Here is a 25,372-nt window from a genome sequence, read left to right as displayed (position 1 = left end):
CAAAGGGAGACAGCTCACCACGTTCCCTGCCACTCGCTTGCTGCTCCTCAGAGACGAAGAGCAAACGAGAAGCAGGAATTTTCTTACCTCCCTTCAGGAGGAAGGTCACTGCACCAGGTTTGGGTCTGGTTTTGTGACTCATTAGCTGATCAAACAGGGATGTGACCCCCCCCCACCCTCCCCATCTTTAAGCCTGTGTACTCCATCCCACAGTGACTAATGACGGCTCAGGGACTACAGGAGCGTCCCGGAGAGGTGCGTGCTGCCTCAGCTGGGCTGCGCTAGGCAGAGGTGCCGGAGAAGGGGCTGGCACCTTTAAGGGAAAGCTGGGCCGCAACGCGCTGCTGCTCTGCCCTCGCCAGTCTGTCGTTCTGACAGCGAATCAATCGGCTTCCTCTGGCCGGAGGAGAGCTGGGCTTTCGCAGCCTCTCCAGGAGAGCTATGAAGCGGGGGCCTCCTTCCATAGCCCAGCAAAAGCGGCACCCACAGGGCCCTGCAGCACGTGCCCTGCCATCCCGTAAATCTTTCGACGGGACGCCCGCCTCCGAGGGCGCAATCTGCAAGGAGTGGCTGCAAAGTGAAAACATCGCCATCTCACAGCGATGAGGTTGTGGCTTACGCAGCCCAGGAAAACACCCCCCCACCCCCACCGGACTGCAATGCCCTGATCAGCGTGCGTCCCTGTGCTCTGTCTGCCCGAGCCACAGGGGACCGGTCTGGTACCATGCCCAGCTAGAGAGCCTGACTCATTAGCTCAAGCTGTAGAGATTCACATGGTCTGTTTGAAGGTCCCCGGTTCCAACCCAGCACCAGTCAAAACAGCAGCCATCAGAGAGCACCCAGCCAAAACGACTGACTGCCCTCGTGTGCTCACTGCCTACACTCATGGGAGCGCTTGGACCTCTTTTGAGGGTCTCCTATCCGGAGGCTGTTTCACAGGCTGATTAACACCGTGGTTGCTCACCTTGGCGTGGTAGGAGATGGTGTTCTTAGCCACAGCACACTGCTTCTCTACTAGGAAGCAGAACCGTCTCCTCTCCTCTGTGAGTGCGGTCTTATAGCCATCGGAGACGTGGTTTTCTAGCTCACCTTGTTTGTTGCCAATAGCGTCGATGTACTAGGGGAAGAAGACAAGCGAAGAGATTATTGGAAGGGACAGGTGTTTAATCACTGCACACCCAGCACTGTGTGATTACCTGCGCCTCAATGGAGGTTTGAAAAGAGTCACCTGCAAACCCATAACAAGACAGAAGTTCTTTTGGGTACAAATCCTGTGCCTGGCCAATACCTGGATATTTGCTCCAAGAAATAAATGCAGCATTAGCCTGTACGTCTCTTCACTTCTCCCACTAGAGAGAACGTTACTGAAAATACTCCACACACAACTGTTACCATTTTGTTTGATTTAAAATTTGCCTGCAAACACAGAACATTTATATGCGCGCGCACACACACACACACGTTGGGGGGAGGGGGGTGCATGCACATGGGGTATGTGTGCACATCCACGTGTGTGTGTGCACGCATCCCTCACCAACCATCCTTTACTCATCCGAACTCCCCCGCACAAAGCTACTGACTCAGAAACATGGGCTTCGAAAGTTGTGTGGGTGGGTGGGGGGAGGGCAGAGCCGAACTGCCTTGCAGCTGCCCTCTCAAACTCCCACACCTGGGTAGAGCTAGTGCTCTCAGACCGTACAAGCTGGCTCTGCTGCTTAAACCCTGCTGGCTTTATGCCGATAGGAATCGTGACACTTCCATTTGCAACAGCATCCGAGAGCGCTCTCCTTCCAGGCAAACCATGGGCAGTATTGTTATCTTGCACATGGACACACCCACACATCCCCTCAGAGTAATCAACACAAGAAGTTACTGAAGGGAGCAGGGGAGAGGCTGGTGAGCAAGATAAGACCTTATGCCTCAGCTGCCCGTCCCCAAATCCCTCTCTTGTGCTCACCCATGCCACAGCCCCAGAGGCAGGAATCTGGCACCCCCTTTCTCTGGGGCCATATCTAGAAAACGCATTGAAAAAAACACTAAATGAAACCCATGAGCACAGAATCATTTCTGGCCACCTTTCTCTCCATCCGTGTCCAAGCGCAGACTCTCCATAATCTGTCCTGAATGGCTCTCATAACGCGTCCTGCCAGGCCAGCCGATCTGTCACTGGACAGACTAGTAGCAAGAGTTCACCGAACACGATACTGCCCAGTGCCTCAGAAGATCAGCAGTGGGGCAGCTGAGTCAGCAGCCCTTGTGCAGGATTCCCTATGGAAAGGCAGATGCCAGCACTCACCCCTCTATTTGCATCTAACACACGCAAACCTTCAGCAAATTGTCAGAATATTCTGCAATCGTTCCATTTTGCTTTTGTTACTTAGCCCTCAGGTACGTAGCTTCTGCACGTGAACCGCACGCAAGCGACACAAAATTCAGTCCCGTCCACCCTGGCCCAGCACCACGTGTAGCTCAGACTTTTACCTTTGCCTGTTCCTCTTTAACTGGGTACGTTTTGTGCTGGGGGAAGCAGCCACCAAGACAAGAGCAACCGAGTTCTCCACCTGCAACGGCAACTGGAAGTTTCCTGATCAAAACAGGCGGGACGACCTCTGGGATAGAGAAGGGTTGCGCGAGCCATGCCCGTCGATGGCTTCCACCTTCAGCAAGCCCAATGGGGGTGCCTCTTAGTAACAATTGTTATGGAGGATTCAGAGACAGACGCCTCAAAGTCAGTTACCAGCTAGGCTCAGGCCACAAATTCTCTTCCCACGGGGCCCCAAGCAGTGTGACCATCTGTCAGTTCGGGCTGAATTCAAAACAAACAAACAAGCTAGACTGGAGAGGTTTGAATTCCTTCACCAGGTCCCTGAGCCTTCTCCTTAGCCGTTACAGACACATTTATGAACCCGCTATTCGCCTCTCACGCAGTTTGTGCCAATGCCCCATTTCAGGATTCGTTTGTCCTTCAGAATGTTTCTGTACACGTCATGTCAGAGCATCAGCCCTACAAAGCATCGCACCACATATACGCATCCCCAGCCTCGTATCGTTCAAATCACACCCAAGAGAAACACTTCTCCCCCTCTGAAGAGCGCTTGTAGCTTTAGAGAGAAGGTGGGGGAGGTAATATCCTTTCTGGGGCCCACTGCTGCTGGGGAGAGAGACACAAGCTTTACACAGAGCTCTTCTTCAGGTCTGGGAAAGGTACTCAGGCCTGGTCTACACTAGGAAAATCCACACCCCTGAGTAACACAGTTAAGCCAACCTAATCCCTGGTTTAGACAGTGCAAGATCGACGGGACAATTCTCCCATCGATCTAGCTACCACGTCTTTGGGAGGTGGATACTTATGCCAACGAGAGAACCTCTCCCATCAGTATCGGCAGCAGGGCAGCTGCGTCACTGAAGCATTAAGTGTACACAAGCCCTCAGGGTGTCCCAGCTAAATCCAAGATGGAACAGATTGGTTAGCATAAGTAGTTAACACACTGCAAGGAACCACTCAAGGTGAAGTGGCCAGTGAACATCCAGACCTGAAGAAGAGCTCTGGGCAAGTTCCAAAGCTGGTCTCTCCCCGCAGCTGAAGTGATATTATCTTCCCCACCTTGTCTCTCCACTATGCTGGGACTGACGTGGCTATAACACTGTATACTTGTAACTTAGAGCAACATAAGAACAGCCACACTGGGTCAGATCAAAGCTCCATCTAGCCCAGTCTCCTGTCTTCCAACAGTGGCCAGTGCCAGGTGCCCCAGAGGGAATGAACAGAACAATGAATCATCAAGTGATCCATTCCCTGTCGCCCATTCCCAGCTTCTGGCAAACAGAGGCTAGGGACACCAGCCCTACCCATCTTGGCTAATAGCCATTGATGGACCTGTCCTCCATGAACTTATCTAGTTCTTTTTTGAACCCTGTTATTGTCCTGGCCTTCACAATATCCTCTGGCAAGGAGTTCCACAGGTTGACTGTGCGTTGTGCGAAAAAATACTTCCTTTTGTTTTAAGCCTGCTGCCTGTTAATTTCATTTGCTGACCCCTAGTTCTTGTGTTATGAGGAAGAGTAAATAACACTTCCTTATTTACTTTCTCCAGACCCGTCATGACTTTATAGACCAATGTCATATCCTCCCTCAGTTGTCTTTTCCAAGCTGAAGTCCCCGTCTTATTAATCTCTCCTCATATGGAAGTCATTCCATACCCCTCATCAGTTTTGTGTGATAATGCTCCATATATAGGGAGGGTTCCATTTTAACCCAATCCTAAATATGCTCCTGTCATAACCATACAACTAAGGGTAGCCTAGAATTCCTCCTTGCCTGTAAGGAGTTAAGAAGCTCAAATAACGTGGTTGGCACCTGACCAAAAGGACCAATGGGGAAAAAATACTTTCAAAGTTACAAAAACAGGAATAAACCTCCCTCCAGCAAAGGAAAAATTCACAAGCAAAACAAAAGATAACCTAACACGCTTTGCCTGGCTTGTACTTACAATTTTTGTAATATAAGAGACTTTTAGGATGGTTTATAGGAGAAGGAGTTTTCTGACCTGATGCTTCTCTGCTTCCCAAGAGAACACACACAACAAAGTCTTCCCCCCACCTCCAAGATTTGAAACTAAGCCTAGAGGAAGTTCTGCTGTGTTTTTGAATCTTTTGTTACACTGTAAAGTTATTTTCCATCCCGATTTTACATAGGTGATTTTTACCTTTTTTAAAAAATAAAATCCTTCTTTTAAGAACCTGATTTCTTTATTGTCTTAAGACCCAGGGGTTTGGGTCTGTGATCACTTTGTAACCAACTGGTTAGGATATTATTCTCAAGCCTCCCCGGGAAAGGGGGTGTAAGGGCTTGGGGGATATTTTGGGGGAATAGGAACTCCAAGTGGTCCTTTCCCTGATTCTTTGTTAAATCACTTGGTGGTGGCAGCGTACCCTTCAAGAGCAAAGAATTTGTGCCTTGGGGAAGTTTTAACCTAAGCTGGTAGAAATAAGCTTAGGGGGTCTTTCATGCGGGTCCCCACATCTGTACCCTAGAGTTCAGAGTGGGGAGGGAACCCAGACAGCTCCATTTCCACCTTCCCTGCAAGGCAATCTCAGTCTTGTCATGACCAGCTTTACAGTCCAGCCCAAATTAAATGCTGTTTGTAGACTAACTAAAAGAGAACCAAATATGGAATATTTCCAAAATCCCACCATTTTCTGCCTCTTTCTCACTTAATACAGAGCAAGTCATGGCAGTTGTATCTTTAGAGCACTTAGGTATCAGCCCTCCGAACAAATATGGGATGAAACTCAAGGGAAATAAAAACAGACAGCAAGATGAAGTGACTTGCCCAAAGCCACAGAGCAAGCCCATGTCAGAGCTGGGATTAGCATTAGGAAATTCCTGGCTCTCATGTGTTCCGATCATGCCTCCTCCTCAAGACCACACCCTTAGGGAATCCCTGCTTTTTGCACATAGGGGAGTCTTCTGGCTAGTTTGCTCCTGGATCTCTCCCATAGGCACAAAGCAGACAACAGTGAAAAGGAAGAAAAAAAACCCCTCTGTTCTGCACCCAGAAACTGCATTATAAAAAAAAAACAAAAACAAACAAAAAAAAAACAAAACCCACCACACTTCAAAAACAATTCCCAGTCTTCCCCACTACTGGGTGCCAGCCGGTGTGTTCTGAACCCACCGTAAACCCCAGTAAGTGACGTAACAGTGCTCTGTGCACACCGTGAAACAAGCACACTCCGTGTGTTTGCAGAATGTAGCAGGTAGGCTCCAACTGATCGGAAAAGGCCGTCAGCATCAGATGGGTGGGTGAAGAAAGGTGGGGCTATGCTGGGGCAGCCGTGTAACAATCTGCATTAACACGAACACTCTAGGGGTCAGCGAGTGCTCAGCAGTGACCACAGAAACACAGGGCCCACCACGGGTTCCCACGAAACAGTGCACGGATGGGGACAGGCAGCAGCGGGGGGACACACTAGATCGCTAAGAAGGAGAAGCATCTTACCATTGTATTGGCTTAGTGCAGGAGGGGGTTTCATGGGGCATGCCAGAAGATCAAACACCCTCTGCAATTTGTTCTCCCTGTGAATGGGCCCAGAGGGCAGCATGCAAGACACAATCTCAAGTCTTTGTGAATTACTGCCATGCCTCCCAAACCCTGCAGGGGCTGACTGGGCATCAGGGGAGGAATTTAGGGAGAGAAGGGGCACAGAAACCCTCTGTAATAGAGTCATGTTCCTCCACCTCTGAAAAAAGAAAACGACTGACTTACAACTCTGGAAAGTGTTTCTGGGTTTCTAGGTTGATGGAGAGCCTTCAAATAACTTTCCCCTCACTCGGGTAAAGGCACCAGCTAGAATATGCACCAGGAACAAAGATGACCTAATTAGCAATGTCAGCACTTCATCGCTGCACCAAGGGAGCCAAGAATATTAGATGGGAGAGGAATTTTGTTTTAAAATAGCTTTCACTTAAGGCCTGGAGTCACGGAAACCAGAACTTGTGTTGAAGGAAGCTGCAGCTTTGCTCTCAGGGTGAGGGAGGGAAGGGATCAATCTCTGAAGTAAGGAAGAGTAAAATCTTGCAAGTCTCAATAACTGGACAGCCTTGCAAGACACAGTATTATCCCTGGAAATTGGTGACTAATCCCAAGCGAGAAGAGTCTGCCTAAGTGGAGAGAGCTCGTAAAGCACTGCAAACTGCCTCCATTGTTCTCCAGGTGGGGGAGGGAGGCACTTACAGCCAAGCCAGCAAGGTGAAAGCCATCATCTATGTAGAGAGCACAGGAGGCTGCCCTAAAAAGGAGGCACTGCCTGCATGAATCATTCCCGGAACAGCAGCCATTCTTCCAGCCTACAGCTTTAACTCTTGGGCTGCTGGAATCTGTTACAAGATGACACCTGTAAGAGATTCTGCTAGAAACATAGCTTAGTAACATAAGCAAGGTCTGTTTAGCAAATCTAGATAAGTACCCTCAGTAGAGCTTATGAGTATTTATAATAGCAAACAACTAACTCTTGTATAGGGCTTTGAGTCGACTGACCAGGTTTTCCCCTCCCTGTAAACAGCTCATAACTAGGAGGAATAAGGACACTCATATCCTGGTTGGAGATTATGCAACAGAGGAAGAAAACACACAGACGTGCAGGCTGAAAGCTACCATCATCACTAACATAAGACGACTGGAGATTGTGAAGTACTTCTGGATTTTAGACCAATAAATTCATCCCAGATGCTGGCACAAAAGTTAACAAATTAAGACTAGAGGTATATTAAAAAAATATATACAAGAATGTTAACAAGGATCAAAAAAAAAAAAAAAAAAAAAAATCCTTGAGACAAACACTACTTCCAAGCAGAGAGTGATCAATTTATAGTCAGTGCAGGCAAAACAGCAGATGTCATATTTGGATTTCACTAAAGCATTCAATCATCATGTGTTATTACTGCGTAAATTAATTCAAATGGTGTTGGATAGAAACAATTCCATGAAAAACTAGCTAGGGAGTGAAAACCAAGGGCAACGCTAATCAGCAATGTATTGAATTTACTGCAGGAATCCACATTAGGGACCCTCTTTAATAAATGACTGAAAGGAGAGAGTGAAGCACATGTTAATGAAATCTCCCAGGGATGGAAGTTGGGAGGAGTTGCAAACGCTCATGAGGACTAAAGGGGACCTGGCAAACAAAACAATTTGGCTTGGAAAATCTCAAGCTAAGGACTAGTCTACATTGGCAGCGCTTTAATGTGGCTTGTGTCGTCGTGGCAGAGTGCTGGAAAGAGCTCTCCCAGTGCTCTCAAAATAACCCCACCTCTATGAGAGGTGCAGCTCCCAGTGCTGGGGCACTGTTTACACTGGCGGTTTACAGCCCTGAAACTTTCTCACTCAGGGGTGTGAAAAAACACCCCCTGAGCACTGCAAGTTGCAGCACTGTGAAATGCCAGTGTAGACCAGCCTGAACACCTTTTGGGGAAAACAAACACAACAGTCCTCAGCAGAGGGAAGCCAGTAACGCTGCAGGAGACTGCTAGACGGATGTGTTTACAATGGGCGGTGGCAGCAGAAATGGCTAATGCAATTCGGGTCTGCGTACACAAATGCATCACATCCTGAGTAGGGAGGGACCGATCAATCTATAGCTCTGGTGGGAACACACCCGGAACACTAGCTTTTTGGAAACAGAATCTAAAGACCAACCAGGGGAGATCAGAGGATAGATGAAGGAATTGGAAGGATTAAGAGAGTCAAGGAACTACCATGATGTGAGAGAACATGGAAACAGCCTACAAGGTTTTGAAAAATGTGGGCTCCAAAAGCAGAGGATTTATTTAAGGTGGCACAAGGGGGAATAATTAGAAGTAATGAGATAAAAATTAAGAAACGGAAAAGCAAGGCTGATTATCAGGGAAAGCTTCCTGTTAGTGAGACCTATTAGGTTGCAGAACAGCCTCTCAAGGGGAGTGATGAAATCCATAACGCTGAGCATATTTAAAGCTAGACAGAATATTAGAATGATGTTTAGGGATCACAACCCTGCAGCAGCCCCAGGAAGGACATGGCTTCAGCTCTAGCTTTCAGGAGTCTATCCTAAACTAGCAGATTAATTCAGTGCCCCCAAGGAGCTCAGCCCTTCCTTTTCTGAACAAGGTGCTGAGCAAACACGATGCGTGTTTCGAGAGCCGGGCTTTACCAGTAGCTGCCACCACCAATGCAGATGGGAAGTTCTGGCACAAGATTGTGAGGTATGGGACGTTAAGTGGCAATTAAGTCAAGACAGGCCCTGTTGTGCACTCCCCTCCCACTCCCCAATGTTATGTCCACGAACGGATTTACACTCTGCTCTCTAACAAGGGTGAAAGAAAGGAAACACGATACGCTATTGTTCAAATCACACTTGATTTGAACACTTGGCAGGGTGACAAATTCCTGTCTTGCTATCATTACTTAAAACAAGTTTGCTACTCCGAGCCCCATACAATTTATGAATGAGAGTGAACTACTATGTGCTTCATCTGTCATCAGTAACAATTATTCTGAACCACAGATCTGTGGTATTTTGTGGTCTGGCTTGTGTAGGCTAGAGACACAAAGGGGAAGGAAAGGTTTTGCTTTTCCTAGGTTATATTGTACAACTACTTGGACACAAACAAACAATCTCTCACGGATATAACAGAAACAACACTTAGCCACCTGCAGCTGTACTGTCTGAAGCAGGGATCTCACACACGAAGGAGAGTTAGGTTAGGTCTCTACTTGAATGGAAGACCAAGGAGAATCCAGGAGCTGCAGAAAGTATGCTGGAAGATTCTGTAGGGGGTGTTCTTCCGCTTCAGAGTCGCAATTAAATCGATGCACCAGCTGAGTGACAAGGTGCTACAGGCTACTTACTGGCGATTGTATAGAGAGCACTCAGCTATTCAGTAACACACACATCTGCATTTGAGGCTCAGCCCTGCAAGACACTCAGCATGCCAGCCGCAAGCCACCAAAGCACATGAGTGGTTCCACTGAAGTCAAGACTTCAGAGAAAGGTTCTGGCACTCAGTGATACATGCAGAGTTCCTGCAAATCTACTAGCATGCTGTTGACTCCATCATCATTATTTTACGACATTTTAGGGGGCTCGTGTGTTTTGTTTTGAAGAATGATCTGGGGATACTAACATGCCTCTCTCCAAGACACACAAGCAGCTAGCAGACCTCAGGCTGTGAAATGAGCCAAAGTTGCTTTTAACCCTCTCCTTTGTATGGAAAATAAAACAGTCTTCCTCCTGGATTGGAGGATCGCTGCAAGTGGGTTTCCATGGAAGCCACAGCACATTTCGTTTTCTTTTGCAAAGAAACAATCCCTCTAGCGCAGAGGTTCTCAAACTTTTGACTGTGAGCCCTTTCACCTAGCAAGCCTCTGAGTGCGACCCCCCCCCCCCCCGCTTATAAATTAAAACACACTTTTTTGTACATTTAACACCATTATAAATGCTGGAGGCAAAACAGGGTTTGGGGTGGAGGCGACCCGCCATGAAATAACCTCGCAACCTCCTGAGGGGTCCCAACCCCCAGTTTGAGACCCCCAGCTCTAGAAAGCCACGAGGTTCTGAACAGGGACATATGAATATGCAAACACCTCATTTCTACACAACACTATGTCCTACCACACTTCAATCCATAAGGGGAAATCCACTCAGAATGCTCCTGGCACGGTACTTCCCTTAGTAGTCATCCCCCTACTCTTTGGGAGGACACTGGGAGTAGTTGCGAGATACACAGCACAGCACTATTCAGGTGGGGCTCAGCAATGGACATGGACAATAATCGTAGTCATTTTACGCACTGAGTTCTGCAATAATATTCAACTTAACTGACGGTTTTTCCTCATTTGTGCATTTGAGAGAGAGAATGAATCTGCAAATATCACAGTATTTGGGGATTATTCCTAAATGCCTTTATTCACCAAGCAGCATGCAAAGCTAATGCAAGTTAGCAGAAGTCTCTGCAGGTTTCTTCCTGCCATCCACCCCTCCGCACTGAGTCCAACCCCCCCATTCTGATTCACCGTGTCGTCGCTTCATTTAAATGCCTTGAAAACTCCTCTCTTACACACTTGTCCTCAAGAAGCGATGCCTAGCAGTGCACACCTGCATTTAAAACCAGAGTGCATCCCTGCACTGAGCTAGCCATGTTCTCACTCTCTGATAACTCCCCCCTCACCAGCCTACTGCTGGTGACCCCCCCAACTGGCATTTAGATTGTAAGCATTTTCAGGCAGGGTCCATGAAGCACCCACTGCATCTGTGGAGGCTAGATAACAGGAACAAAACAAGATTGAGAGGAAGGGGCTTCGCATCAGTAGATCTCAAAGCCTTTCACAATCTTTGTGTATTTATCCTGTGACGCAGGGCAGGGCTGTTACCCCATTGTCCAGATGGGAAGAGAGGCTAAGGGACTTTGTCCAAGGTCTCACAGAATAGGCTCTCTCGGGCAGAACAGGGAACTGAATCCCAGTCTCCCAAGTCTTGGGTAGTGCCCGAATCACTCAGCTATCTTTCCTCTCTAAGGAGCAACCCGTTTATTTTTACTCCGGAGGTAATGCACACTGCATTATTCTATCCACTGCCAGACTGCCTCCTTGGATCACACCATGCCTTGAACCTGCACCCAGTGAAACAACAAGAGGTACTGGTGACATTTCCGGTTTGTCCAGCCCGCTTCGCCACTACCACCACCGAGGTACAATCTTACTAGTCTGCACTCTGCCCTCCTCTTGCTTCACGCCTTGGCCAGCACACCTCAGGCGGTGGCGAGGCTCTGGTGGCGAACGCCCTTCCCCTTGCTTTGTTCTTCTCTCTCAATGTGCTCAGCCAGGTTCCCAGCCCCTCACGCCCCCATTTCAGGCCACAAATCTCCTCTTAAAACAAACTGTTCATTTGCTGTAAAGGCCCAACAGACCCACCCCAAGGCAAGACACAAGTGACATTCTCTCTGCATGAAACACTGCAGAGAGAGCAGAGATACGTGGCTGGTTATTGCACTAGCTGAGGCGTATCCAATATGAACAGCCAATTCTAACACAGCTAATAAATCGATCATTGCTAAAAGTCAGGCCTCCCGTTTCGTTTCTCCATGATCTAGGATCTTCTCTCATTGCGTCTCCTCTCACACGGCCATTCTTCAGGGTAGAAACCTGGTCTTTTACTTCTCTGTAAAGTGCCACGCACACATGACATTAAATAAAATGCAAAGAACAGCAACCAGTTGCTCTCTTCGGCTGACTGTGTGGGCGTTTTGAGATCAGCCACTTAAAACAACTCCTCAATAAAGAGCATCTAGGATCGGTCTTTGTGAACTAGCGGCATGCAGAGCCATTTTTCTACTGAAGGACACATTTCAAAGTTATCCCAAACCTGAGCAGAAGTGACCTGTAAGGGCAGTTTCCAGGAGACTAATTTGCGGCATCTCAGCTCAGAGGAGAAAAAAAAAAAAAACATAAAACAAACCCTCAGTGCTGGCAGTGTTTATAACAATGGCTTACAGCTTTGGTAAACTACACGGCTGAGCTCAGAGACCTGTGCTTGCTGAGGCTGAGTGGTGAAAGATGAAGTCTATGGCTGGAGCAGCTGGGTAACTGACTCAAAAGGAGAGTCAAGCCGGTTCCTCCTCTCACTGTCCTGCCTTTTACGAGCTACTCACCAATTTGAGACCTTGAAACAAGCGCACCAAATACCTTGATTGGCCACGGTTCCTCTAGCACTGAGTCACAGGCTCACTACCAGAAACAGGCAGAGAGTCAGGGGCTTCTCTGAGGCCTCAGAACATCAAGAACTGGGCGGGAAGTTTTAGACCAGGCTCTCACGAGGTTTCCAGTACCCTTTGCTTCTGGCCAGTGCTCCCACCCAATGGCACGTTTTGCTGCTTCAGGAGCTGGCTAGAACTAGGAACTGCAGAGGCGGCTGCAAGAACTCAGGAAAAACTTCAGTACAAGAGGTGGGGAGAGAGTTTTAGGTGGAACTAAAGGCCAATATTTATTAAATTCAAACTGCATCTCCCAGCCTTAATTTGAATAGGCCCAAAAGAGGAGAAACAAGTCGGGCCAATGAGAAGGCCAGAGCAACACAACCCATGAACAAAATGCTTGGAACCTGCACTAGAGAGATTTTAATTGGGCTACCTTTATGCTCTCCCTCTGGTGACTACTCAGCACTTCAGGAAATCTAGCTGGATTCATTTTTAATGTTTTAAACTTAATGTCAATTATTCAGAGCCTCCTCTGAGCTTTGACATAATTCTTTTTACTGGTCTTTATATAAAAGCTGGTGGCCTCGTTACAGCAAAGTCCTTATCAATTAGGATTGCCTGACCTATAACTAAAATTATTTCTCCTTATGGGAATATCAAAGTGAGACTTCAATTACAGAACCTTTATGAAAACTACAAGCCATTTGACGCAATGGCATTTCAGGTGTTCAGAAAGGAGAAGAGTATGCGTATGCACCTGAAGGCACGAAGATACTTGATTGGAGTAGAACTCCTGGCCAGGTATCAGTGTAACCTAACCTACCCTTTACACAAGGCTGCTGCTAGCCTGTGTCCCCTCCCCTCCCCCCATACAGAGCGGCAGGAACAACCTAAGTACAAATGAAATCCTTGCAACATTAAAAGAAAAGGAGGACTTGTGGCACCTTAGAGACTAAAATTTATTTGAGCATAAGCTTTCGTGAGCTACAGCTCACTTCATCAGATGCAAGTCTCCTGGCTGGAGGAAGTCTGTTGTACTCCTATACTGTTCTTGCCAACGCAATAGAAAGAGGATAGGTGAAGTTGCTAAGAAAGGGCAAGCGTCACAGTTCCAGGATGAGCTGTGCCTTTGACCCCTTAGCCAGTCTCTCTGGGGGCACCCTTCCAAGAGGCAGGCCCAGCACCTGCACTTCTCTCGGAGTGAAAACCTGCCATTCCCCCACTTTTAGACTGGTCTCCAGGTTACAGCACCCTTGTTTCCTCAGCAGGTTCAACTGGGTTTCTTCTAGGAGCTGCAGACAGTTGTAAATGCAACAACATTGAATAACATTCTCAGATTCTTCTCTCCCCCTAAGTTATGCCGAGACCTTCAAAGGATTTGATACCTGTATTGTTTTAGCCTGAACTTCTATTTCAAAGCCATTAGGATGGTAGGATTGTTGGCTGCTTTAGAGGGAAGAGGTCAGAATATTTAGCACAACTAAAAAAGGAGCTTTCAAAATAAATTCACTTTGATTCCTGCTTTTCTGATGTTGCAAATCACACAAAAGCCTCCCTGGCTGAACCAACACTGGGGGGGAGGGTGGGGGGGGAATCAACTGCAGGCTGTGGTCCCTACATTTTTCCTGTCACGTGCCCCCCCACCTCCCATTACCCATAATGGAATCCGTCTGCAGCCCGAGGCTGGAGTGCTGGGCCACAGCTGGAAGCAGAGGCCAGAGCAGGGCGGCACTTCCTCCCCAAGCTCCGTGGGGCATGACCCCGGCACGGCCATGCCCCCCTGAACATCTCTCCGTGTCCTCCTACGGGGGGGCGCTGACTTAGGGGGGAGCATTGATACTCAGCAAGTCAATAAAAGGGATCCCAGACTCATGCAGAAACGGACAGGGGTTTTCAGACTCAACTGTACTAAACTCAGTTTTAAGATTTGTTACTCAAAGCGACCGTGCTTCAAAACCAGGGACAGGCATTGAGCCATCCGCTAATGCAATGTATTAAGTAGCGATAACAACCAGGAGAGAAGCTCATCAATACACAAGTCAACAACTAGTCACACCAGGAGCTACTTGTAGGTGCTGACACCATAGCCTGCAAACAGAGCTTTTTCCACGGAAAGTCATAGGATGCTTCAACCACTCAGCTACGTTAATCTTCAGAGTCCCTCTCACCCACTGAACACTCTGGTGAGGGAAGCGAGCATGGAAGAGAGCTCACACTTCAGCTGGAACATTCAGACAGGCAGGTGATAGCTCAGGTAAGGATTAGCTCGGTCCTGGCACCCAAGCTGTTCAGAGACAAGGGGCTTTACCAGCTCTGCTTGGGGCTCATTTGGAAGTGAACACGGAAACTTCCACTTTAGTGGAGTCCTGCTAGCAAGCCGGTCTGTGTCTGCTTGATCAAGCCTCACCTCAAATCCCTATTCTTCCCAAAGGTAGACAACTTCCCACGTACAAGATAAAACAGCAAAACAAAGTCTGAATGCCTGATCGGGATTAGCCACTCATCTTTCCCTTTGTGAGAGAATAAAAGCAGGAGTTCACCAGAAGAATCACAAGCGAGATGAATGATACTTATTTGGCCTCAATTCCATTGGCCAATCTGACATAGCGGGCAACTCTTAAACCATGGCCCTTTCAAAAATTAGATTCCTCATGGCCTTGCTCTGCCACACCGCAGGCCAGACACTCAACAGCTTCAGGAGTCTTAATTGTCTAGTCCTGGACACATCCTAGTTAGACCAGGAAAGGATGTGCTGGAGGGTCTTGGAAGGCTGAGATAATGGGGATGGGGTGGAGGGAAAGGAACAGGAAGAAGTCAAACACATTTTGAGCCTCTTCACAGAGCAGGCACTAGTCCTATCCTCCTGGGGCACCGATTTTAAGCTTCAGTTTTATTTCAGGACAATGACAAACTGCTGTAATTCAGCAAACAATGGAATGGCACAGAAGAGCAATTACACTTCCTGCAGTTCTGAATATGAAAACAGCACTGCATAGTTTCTGAATCCTGGCTGTTTAACAGACACTTGCGTTTAAGTGCCGCATTAACCTAAATCTAGGAGTCCTCAAGTTTTTTTGTTTTTGTTTTTTTAAACGGAACAGAACGACTTTTCTGTAACTGCCAGGATATTTCTGCCAACAGCAACTTCTCTCACTACAAAACAAACTCATCTGCAACACACGTCCTTTCAGACACTGGCTCAGTGAAGCATGGCTCCAATTTACTAGAGTCTCTAGCAAGTGCATCCCCCTTAAAGCCCCAAGTTGGTTGGTTTTATAAGACAACCACCACACAGACAGTGCTGTGCCAGGGTATAAAACACCCCAAAGACTCAAAAGTTGGCAGCATCTGAGCCAAATGCCAATTCATCTGCCAAGAAGCATGTGGTTCTCTAGTTTAAATAAGCAGAGTTGTCAAAGAAATCAGATATTTGTGGAACAAGACTAGATGTCTGTGTGACATCAGCAGCCGTTCAGCACTGAATTCAGAGTGGCCAATAAAGCTGGGATTCTTCGCTTCCAATGCTGGCAAGTTTTTCCATCTTCCGTACCCCAGGCAAGAGGTTTCCTCCTCAAACCAGCTGCTCTTTAGATACAGGACGTCAGTCGAGATCAGCTGAAGAGGCAAAAGAAAAAATAGACGATGGTGGAGGAGCTCCAGTCCTGAGCACGGCAAGCCCTTGTGCTAAGCCAACACAAGAAACCAGAGTGGAAGTGTTATAGGTGGGAATACGGCCCAGACCCAGGAGGACTACACCTGGCATGCAGCCCGCATGAAACCGCTGTAGTGCTGTGTTACACACAGTGCCAATGATTCGACTCCATACACTAAATCAAAAGCAATGCCACTTCCTATCACCAAGCCACATCCTCACACCAGACCTCTGCTATCCTAGGAACAATAGATTTCCATTCCTCCACACGCAATTCTCCACAGGGTGCTGTACGTTGTTCTCCTCGCAGGGCTCACTGGATTTAAACATTTATCCAAGTTTCCCAGTGAACATTTATGGCAAGAGTCCACCTGAGCCTATGGCAGTTCGGGTATCCTGGGCCAGCAAAGGAGCTTAGCAGGTTTGGCGGGGGGTTGGGGGGGGGTGTTGAGCAGGGGGGTGGACTAGATGACCTCCTGAGGTCCCTTCCAACCCAGATATTCTATGAAAATCATGCTTTCAAATCCACCATAAAGAAAATGGGGAAATAGTTTTAAGAGTGGCCCAGAAGGGTTTGCTCTTTTAGGACACGAAGCCCCACCACACTGAGCAGCACAGCACAGAGATGAATCAGCACCACTCAGTCAAATTCAGCAACGCCAGCTTTTTATTTTAATCCCGAAAAACCCAGCAATCCAGCAGTCTTTGCAGCTCTTTTTAAGCTTAAAAACCATTGCAAGGTTTTTCCAAAGAGACAAGCTCTTCCTAAATTCCTACTGTAGAAAGATTAAGCGCTTGAAAGAATGATCCAGTTTCTTTCCCTTTACCCAAAACAAGCCACGCTAACAGAACTAACCCACATCTCTGCTACTTTGCGTCAAGAACATCAAAGGCTCAGTTAACTGAGCATCTCTGAATAGTCACCCTCCCTCTGCAGCATGGCAGAAAGGTACAGATGGAGGAGGAGAATTCATTTTAGCTAACTTGGAGGGGTATACTTCATAGGTGGGGGAATCCCTGCAAAAATAAGGACAATGCAGTCCCTAGGTGCTTAGAGGACTCATAGGAGATAAAGGAGCCATGGCAGGATTTTGGTTCTCTGTGTCCATATGGGCAACATTCGTGAGCAAGCGATAGCTAACTGCCAATCTTGGTGCCTTGTGTTTTCCTGCATCTAAAGATATCTTTGCCCACTGGTCTACCATTCCTTCTCTTTCAGCTGGCAATTAAGAGAATAGGTTGCAAGGAAGCAGATATTCAGAAGTGATTTAAAAATCTCAATTTAGAGTTCATGTGCTCATCAAGTCTTCAAGTGGGATAAGTGAATAAACAGGACTTCTCTGCATGTTTTACTACACCAATACACTTTAGATTGGCTTTTAAAAGCCAGCTTCTTAAACAACCTCAGGTGGATACAAGCATGTGTGCTAGAACTCAGGGTGCTGGGGTTGGGGTAGCACCCCTGGGCTTGAAGTGGTTTCCACCATATAAAGGGTTCACAGTTTTGTTAAATGGCTCTCAGCACTCCCACTGTAAAAACGCCACTGGATAAATGATGCCTCAGGACAGAGTTAGGAGTGACAGATCAGTAAGAATTCAGTATGCAGCATTTTAAACAAGCAGAAGAATTCTTTCTGGAAGCTTGAGATAAGAATGCTGATAAACACTTCCAGTTTTTCCCTTCAGTGATCTTTTTGCTCCACGCTGCTAACAGAATAACTCACTCACGGAGTTTTAGTACAATTAAAAAAGGTACTCTCCCCTATAGAATCTCATTCTAATTAGCTGGTGAGTAATTCACATCTGCTGTTCGGTACAGAGAACTTCAAGAGACCCAGGCTGAGGAGCTGTCACCTATGTTTAGGTCAGCTTAGATAAAAAGGGAACATTCAGGAAGTATGACCGCATTCAAATAACCTTTGGTTAACTTGGATCCCAGGGGCAACACGGCTGCTGAAAGTTTTGCATTAGAGACAGGAGGTAGCAAGTCATCTGGCCTGTAGGTTAATTTTGCCTAACAGGAATGGGCCATTGACACTGTATTTACTCCATAGCCGTGGCTAGAACTAACAGAGACAGACAAGGAGAAAGAGCATTTCAGGCCAGAAGGTGTTTACAGATCCATGTATTAATTGCTTGCTTAAACTTGCACTGCTCCCAGATGTGTTGCCGGTGAGGCCTGAATTGGAGGTCAGTAACTTCCACAAGAGATTAACTCATTCTATGAATACAGTCATTAACCCCCAATACACCCTCCCTCACCCCAGTACACCCTGTGCCACCATCCAGGTTGCATGTCCATTGCTGTCAATAGAAGGCACAATAAAAACCTCACAGCACCAAGTCTCAGAGCCCGGGTCAACTGACTTGGGCTCCGGCGGTGGGACTGAAAATTGCAGCGTAGATGTTTGGGCTTGAGCTGGAGCCTCGGCTCCGAACCCCTGCGAGGAGGGGGGGGTCTCAGAGCCCAGGCTCCAGCCCAAGTGTCTACACCGCACTGTTTAGCCTATCCCTCCTCCAGCCCAAACTGGTGTCCGCTGACCTGGGCCAGCCACAGGCACGCTGCAGGTCTTTTAGTGCAGTGTAGGACATACGCAGGAGAGTAATTCCTGATGCTCTGCATATGTCAGTAATGCCTTCTCAGAACGCTTCGTGGGATACATTGAAATGAAATATTATCCCCCATTTATCCCTGCCTGGAAATCCTGAAGCTTTAGCCTCTTAAAATGTGCATATTAAAACAAAAAAACAAAAAACAAAAACAAACCCCTCTCCCCAAGACACAAACTGCTGTACCCGGCTGTTCTTGAGAGAAGAGTGAGTCTCTCTGCCTAGGGACTCAAATGCAGCAGTCTCAGGAGGGTGCAATCAAAATCTGATTAGAAAACGGTATGCAGTTTTCAAGTATGCTTGACTCAAAAGTCACTATTTAGAGAAGTTATTTGCGGTCTAATGAAAAAACGCCTCCAGCATGTACAAGCTGTCGTACCGAGGGAGTGGAGGGGGAAGAAATGGATAGGAATTTAAAGCCAGGAGGCTACAGAAAATATTTCAGTAGAATGAGATCCAGAGGGAGATGTGTCTGACAATGGAAATTCACCAGGTTGAAAGTTTTATTTCTTGGGTCTTTCACTGATAAGAGAAGAGTCAATCGCAGTCAATTCAAGGAGACAGAATTAATTAATGTACTGGCTGAGTGGTTAAGGTGCTTGACTATATAGTTTTGAAGGTCATGGGTTCATCTTTTGCTCAATCTCACACTGAAAGGCTACTTACCCATTCTGCAGCTAGGTGAATTGGATCTGATCCCATCAGGTTAGAGCAGTCAAAGGCAGCTGGATGGGATGCTGGCCAAATGATTCCATTGTTTGCTGTGAAACTGGCTTGCGTCTGCCCAGTGAGCCCAATTGACTTCTGACTCTTATACAATGCTTTTCATCAGAAGATCTCAAAGTGCTTTGCAAAACTGAATATTATTCGCCAGTTTAGAGAGAGCAGAAAAAGGTGAAGTGATTTGCCCAGGGTCTAATGGCCAACTGAAGAGCCACGTCTCCCAATTTCCAGTCCCATGTTCTATCGGCTGGACCATGCTCCCTCCTTCGCTCCTTGAGGGTGTTCAGCTCATTTGTGATGGGAAAACAGGGAGCCATTATCTAAGGGGCTTCCTCGTTTGGGCTGCCTCTGGGGAGTGATGTGTGAAGGGCAAAATAACTGCCTATCTAGGGTAAGAATAGTAAGAGGCCAGTATGGTTCCAGCAAGAGCTCTTTAAATGGCCTGAAAAATCAAAAAGGAATCCTATAAATGGAAACATGGACCAATTGCTAAGGAGGAGTACAAAAGAACAGCACAAGCATAAAGGGATAAAAGCAGAAAGGCTAAGGTATAAGAGGAGTTACACCTAGCAAGACACACAAAAAGCAACATGAAGAGGGTCTACAAATACGTTAGGAGCAAGAGAAAGCCAAAGGGGATTGTTGGTCCTCTACCTAGTGAGGAAGACGAGCTACACATGGATGACATCAAGGAGGCTGAAGTATTTAATGCCCAATTTGCTTCAGAGTTAATTATGCTCAAATAAATTGGTTAGTCTCTAAGGTGCCACAAGTCCTCCTGTTCTTTCTTTGATTGGGTTACTGACCTACCCCGGGGTGGGGGGGGGAAGAGAGCAGTAGACATGATATACCTTGATTTTAGTAAGGCTTCTGACACAGTCCCACATGACACTCTAATAAGCAAGCTAGGGAAATGTGTCCAACTGAAATTACGATAAAGGTGGGTGCACAACTGGTTAACAGACCAACCTCAAAAAGAGTAGTTTTCAATGGTTCACTGTCCAGCCAGGAGGCCATATCTAGTGGCATCCCACAGGGGTCTGACTTGGGTCCAGTATTATTCAATATTTTCATTAATGACTTGGATAATGGAGTGGCGCATATGCTTATAAAATTCGTGGATGACACGAAGCTGGGAGGGGTTGCAAGCACCTTGGAGGACAGGATTAGCATTCAAAACAACCTTGACAAATTGGAGAATTGATCTGAAATTAACAAGATGACATTCAATAAAGTACAAAGTACTATACTTAAGAGAAAAAAAAAATCAAACGCACTACTACAAAATGGGGAGTAACTGGCTCGGTGATAGTACTGCAAAAAGGATCTGGGGGTGATAGTGGATCACAAACTGAATACGAGTCAACAATGCGATGGAATTGTGAAAAAGGCGAATCTTCTGGGGTATATTAACCAGAGTGTCGTTCGTAAGACACAAGAGGTAACAGTCCTGCTGTACCCAGCACTGGTGAGGCCTCAGCTGGAGTGCTGTGTCCAGTTCAGGGTACCACGCTTTACAAAAGATGGACAAAGTGGAGATAGTCCAGAGGACAGCAACAAAAGTGATAAAAGGTTTAGAATAACCTGGTCTATGAGGCCAGGTTATAAAACTGGGCATGTTTAGTCTTGAGAAAAGATGACTAAAGACAAAAAAAGCTAAGCTCTGGAATAGGCTTCCAAGGGAGGTTGCGGAATCCCCACCACTTTAAGAACAAGTTGGACAAACACCTGTCAGGTATGGTCTAGGTATACCATATTTTGTATACAGGCAACAGGACTAGATGACTTCTCAAGGTCCCTTCCAGCCCCACATTTCTATGATCCTATGAACTTAGCAACCAAAGGAGTACTCAGCAAGGCCCATTTCAGTCTGTACCACTGAGGATATTGACAGCAGACTACCAGTCAAGAGTCCTACCTGCAGCTCCTTGTCCGAGTACTTCTGAGGGTTTTTGCTCCCTTGGCTCTTCTTCCGAAGTTTTTTCAGCTCTGCCTGGCACTTCTCTAGAGCATCCCCTTTGCTCCTTTGCTCAGTCTGGTATTTCTTCAGCGCAGCCTGAATATAAAACAGGGGGAAGCTCTGAATAGCTGAAACCATGGCTCAGCAGATCAGCTGAGATTTTCTGCTCCTAATGAGCATGGTTTACATTCTCCTTGTAGCTAAGGCCTCCACAACCTCGTTGCAAGAGGCATGTTTTAGAACACTTGCATATTTAAAAGGCAACTGTCCAGCCATCCTCCTCTGGGAGATGAGGGGATACCAGATTCCCAATGACCCAGAAAGCAGAAATATCAGCTTGTTGGTGGTTTCATGGTGGGCTACCAATTAAGAAAAAGGATTGCTCTCCTCTTTAAAAAAAGAGCAGTCACCACCAGCAATGAAAGTTAATCGGCATGCTCTTTAGTGCCGGGAGCGCAGGATGATCGGAAAGCATCTAGCACATTCTGGACACTACCACAATGCAAATAAATAGTCATTCATAATTAGTATCAGTTCATGCAGATTAAACAGGAAATTCTGCTTCTTACAGTACGCTGAACCAATGCGCGTGGGGGCCAGAATTAGACATTAAAGGGTTAAGTGCGGCCATCACAGGGTTGAGATGGTTAGAGCCCACAGGTTTTAGAGCACCAACAGAATATTTTTTGCTAAAAATCTGCAACATGCCGAGAGGCCAGTCTAACTCCTGCATCTGTATTCAGGATTACATGAAGGTACTCAGATCCCAAACAAGCAGAGTCAAGGTGGAACACTCGCACCCCCATATTGACTAGGACAAGCTTGGAATGCTGGTGGAGAAGGCAGCAGCAAAGAGAAAGTCAAAAGAAGAGCTGGGAACATGCTCGTGTTGTTTAATATATTAAAATAAAGTTCTGATGGACTTACACTTAGATACCTGGAATCCAGTTCTACTTTCTGCTCCAGTTGTGTCAGTAGCTCATTGTGAAAAGACTTCAGCTTGAAGACAAAAACCAAAGTACGTATTCTAGCAAACACTGACCTGGCCTTGAATTCAAATACAAAGAGCGAGCATGAGCGTGCGATGCAGAGGATAGTTTCGTGACGAAGAGACAAGGGGCTGATGGAGAGCAGTGGATGAAACAAGACAGAGCGTGAAGACAGACACAGCGAATACACCACAGAAAGAGGCACGTTAACATTAGGGCAGCCAATTGGATATGGGAAAAACAGGTGTATAATTGGCTACATAAAGGAAGAGAGGCTTGACGGTCTGAGAGAAACAGATGGAAGCCCATATGGAGAGGCTGGACATCAGCAGGCTAACAACCAAGTTTTAGATAAAGTCGGTCTCTGTGGATAAGAAACTGAAGCCCATTGTGTTCCCTGGTCACAGCATCGAAGTCCTCCAGTGCTAACTGGCTCTGCGTGAAGTAGATTTGTTGAGTAGCTGGCTCTTTTGCCCAGACAATACCATTTTTACAAGTGCTCTCTAGACATCCTAGTGTTTTTTTGATCCTCCCCACACAATTTATTCTTTTCTTCAGTCAGGGTTTACCAAGTGAGGTTTCTACTCTTAGCTAAACGCTTGGCAATTATTTCATGCATCCCCTCTGTGCAGTCCTGTGGTGCAGTTCCACACTGAAATGCAGCTAAAGGCCAACAAATTGCTGACACACCTGCTGGTCCCAAAGCTTCCTGCTGGTCGCCCTATGTCTTTGGCCCACCCAGACTCCTCTAGAGAACATGTCTGCAAGCTGTACTGTACTTACCATCTCTTCTAACTGATTCTGAATCTGCCTGTGAACTTCTGCCATCTGGAAGAGAACATCCCCTAGAAAGACAAGAAACAAAAGGAGAGGATTTTAAAGACCCTCCGCTCTCTGTAGACATCACACACACCGATGCAGCGGGGAAGGAGAGGGGCATTAGTATCAACAAGACTGAAGGAATGAGAGATCAGACTAAGTGCTTAGTTTACAGAATACGCTCAGGGCTCTTGGGCATCCAGGGAGTGTGTTTACATCAGATGCTCATTTAAATCTCAAGCATGCAGATGTCTAGCTAGGAGGGTTGGAAACCTACACGCTGCCCCTTTCTGACTATAAGGAACAAGCAGCAGCATGAGCAGAGCACCCTGGAACCCTGCACAAGTGTGAACTGCCTGTACCGGAAGAGTCTCACCACGCTGGAAGCATAGTTCTGCTTGCTACAACCAGCCCGAGGAGCACACGCATGCTACTACAGTCCCAAGCTTGAGTCAGCACTGAACCTGTTCCCCAGCATGGCACTAGAGGGTGCTGTGACGCTGAAGGTTCTAGCTTTTGGACAAGTCATGATACAGAGATCCCCCCACCACCCATGGTCATTAAGGGATCCCCTCGACACTTACTCCAGGTGTTTGGTCATTAGCCCTGGTGTCCTGGCCAGAGTCCAGACTGGATAATTCTATTCCACATCCCTTTCCCCCGCCAAGCGTAGCTCAACAGGGAAGTTCTTCCTCACGTTCAAAGACTGGAGCGTACACTAGCGGTGACATAGAACGGCTGCTGCATTCTCCCCCGGCAGAGAATGCATTTCAGTGGGGAGTAACCCACTCCCTTCTTTCTATAGCCGGGCATGGTTTTTTGAAGCACTTGGAGATCCCTCAGGATACGAGGCAATGTGTCAGCCCCCCATGGACGCCTTAGAGACAGAATAAAAGAAACACCTGCACGAGCCAGTCTCTGCTGTAACAAAAATATGGAGCAGAGATATTGGAGGAGGGGAGTTTTTTCAGTCCTAGAAGCAGATGAGGTCTCAGAGGAACATACCATATGGGAACAAAAACACCAATTCACAGAAATCCAGCAGCAGCAAGGGCAGGAAGTAAGAGCCTACGTAATGGGCCCAGAGAGGCGGCTCACGGCCCCACACTGCAAAGGTGGTAAAGCTACCGTCAAGGAAAAACGTGGGGGGAAAAAGGCCCTGAGTGTAGGAACAGTAGCCATAGTTACAGCCGCTAATCCCAGCTCAGCCCTGCTGATGTGTCTCACATCAAGCACGGCCGTTTTGAACCGGAGGAGCGATGCAGTTAGGAACTATTTTACTCTAATTCCCCTCAGCTCTCTCACCCTTCTCCAGCTCCCTCCTGCTTCCGATGACAGGATGGCCACTCTGGGCTCTCCCATAGCTTGGCAGCGGCAGCTCCGTGGGGACCTGAATTGAGCCTCCCTCCTCTGACAGGAGTTCTCTGCGTTTCCAGCCTCTTCTATTTTACGGGGCAAGTGTCAGCATCCTGCTGAACTTGTCTTGGGTAGCGCTGTGGCCAGGACAACACACTGCTGACAGTCAGGGCTGCCAAATGGCTCTTTCTGGATTATAACCCCCCTCCCAATACACTGTGCTAGGAATTGCACATGGCAACAACTAATGATCTAAGTCACCTTGCAGGCCGATTGAGTCTCTTTTACACAGTGTTGGCTAATTCTGCTCTGTTCTCGTGAGTGCTCGGCACCTACCAGCCAGGCTGCAAGCATCTGTCTGTTAAAGGGAATGTACCAAAAACAGAGTCCTCACTAAAGATCAGTCCCTGCTGAGCAGACCCTGAGCTCCTGGTGCAAGGACACTGGCAGCAGCAAGCCCGGCCTTATACAGGGCCAACCTCAGACAGCTAAATAATGCCAAAGAAGCGACATCAGGGTGGGAAAAGCAGGTACAATCTCATCTCACGGGCAACACACAGGTGCCCAAATTAAACAGGCTAAAAGAGGGCTAAGAACCACATAAGTGTTTAAGTCAGGGGTCTCACTTCCACCCACGACAGGCTGCAGTTATGGAATTTAAAGCTACCACTCTGCCCAGCCATTGGAGTGGGTCTAGGCTTGACCGGGGCTGAGACCCATGCATGTTGTGTATTGTACCATGGTGTGCAGCAACATGAACCAGGATGGGGTGGGGAAGGGATGCCTTGCTTTTGTGGGCTGAATTTATTTGCACACGCTCTCTCTCAAAACATTTTCCCAACATTAAAAAAAAATTACCACTGAGCGCCAATCCCTTATGTTATTATCAAGTAGCTGGTGAGTAACAATCTTATCTACTCACGGCTTGATAGGGTAGGGTTATAACTGCACCTTTGGAAATTGGCAAAGCATGCATCCAATGCCCCCACAGGCATTAAACAAAGCCACAGGGGACAACTGACCTGGACTGG

The 25,372-nt window shown here is 47.2% G+C and overlaps 1 protein-coding gene across 4 annotated transcripts in view; it reads right to left on the bottom strand.

Annotated features, from left to right (window-relative positions):
* BAIAP2 (BAR/IMD domain containing adaptor protein 2) overlaps nt 1-25,372 on the bottom strand; it is an 86,103-nt gene that overhangs the window by 20,500 nt on the left and 40,231 nt on the right. For all 4 annotated transcript variants that reach the window (XM_037913891.2, XM_037913892.2, XM_037913889.2 and 1 more), the window contains exons 4-7: nt 22,950-23,011; nt 22,105-22,176; nt 21,136-21,273; nt 965-1,117 (exon numbers count right to left, since the gene is read on the bottom strand). In XM_037913891.2, the coding sequence (XP_037769819.1) occupies nt 965-1,117; nt 21,136-21,273; nt 22,105-22,176; nt 22,950-23,011 (425 nt within the window). The remainder of the gene's footprint in view (nt 1-964; nt 1,118-21,135; nt 21,274-22,104; nt 22,177-22,949; nt 23,012-25,372) is intronic.

The sequence above is a fragment of the Chelonia mydas genome, chromosome 14 (assembly GCF_015237465.2).
Source record: "Chelonia mydas isolate rCheMyd1 chromosome 14, rCheMyd1.pri.v2, whole genome shotgun sequence".
NCBI classification, from domain to species: domain Eukaryota; kingdom Metazoa; phylum Chordata; order Testudines; family Cheloniidae; genus Chelonia; species Chelonia mydas.
This window is presented reverse-complemented; position numbering and strand designations above follow the sequence as displayed.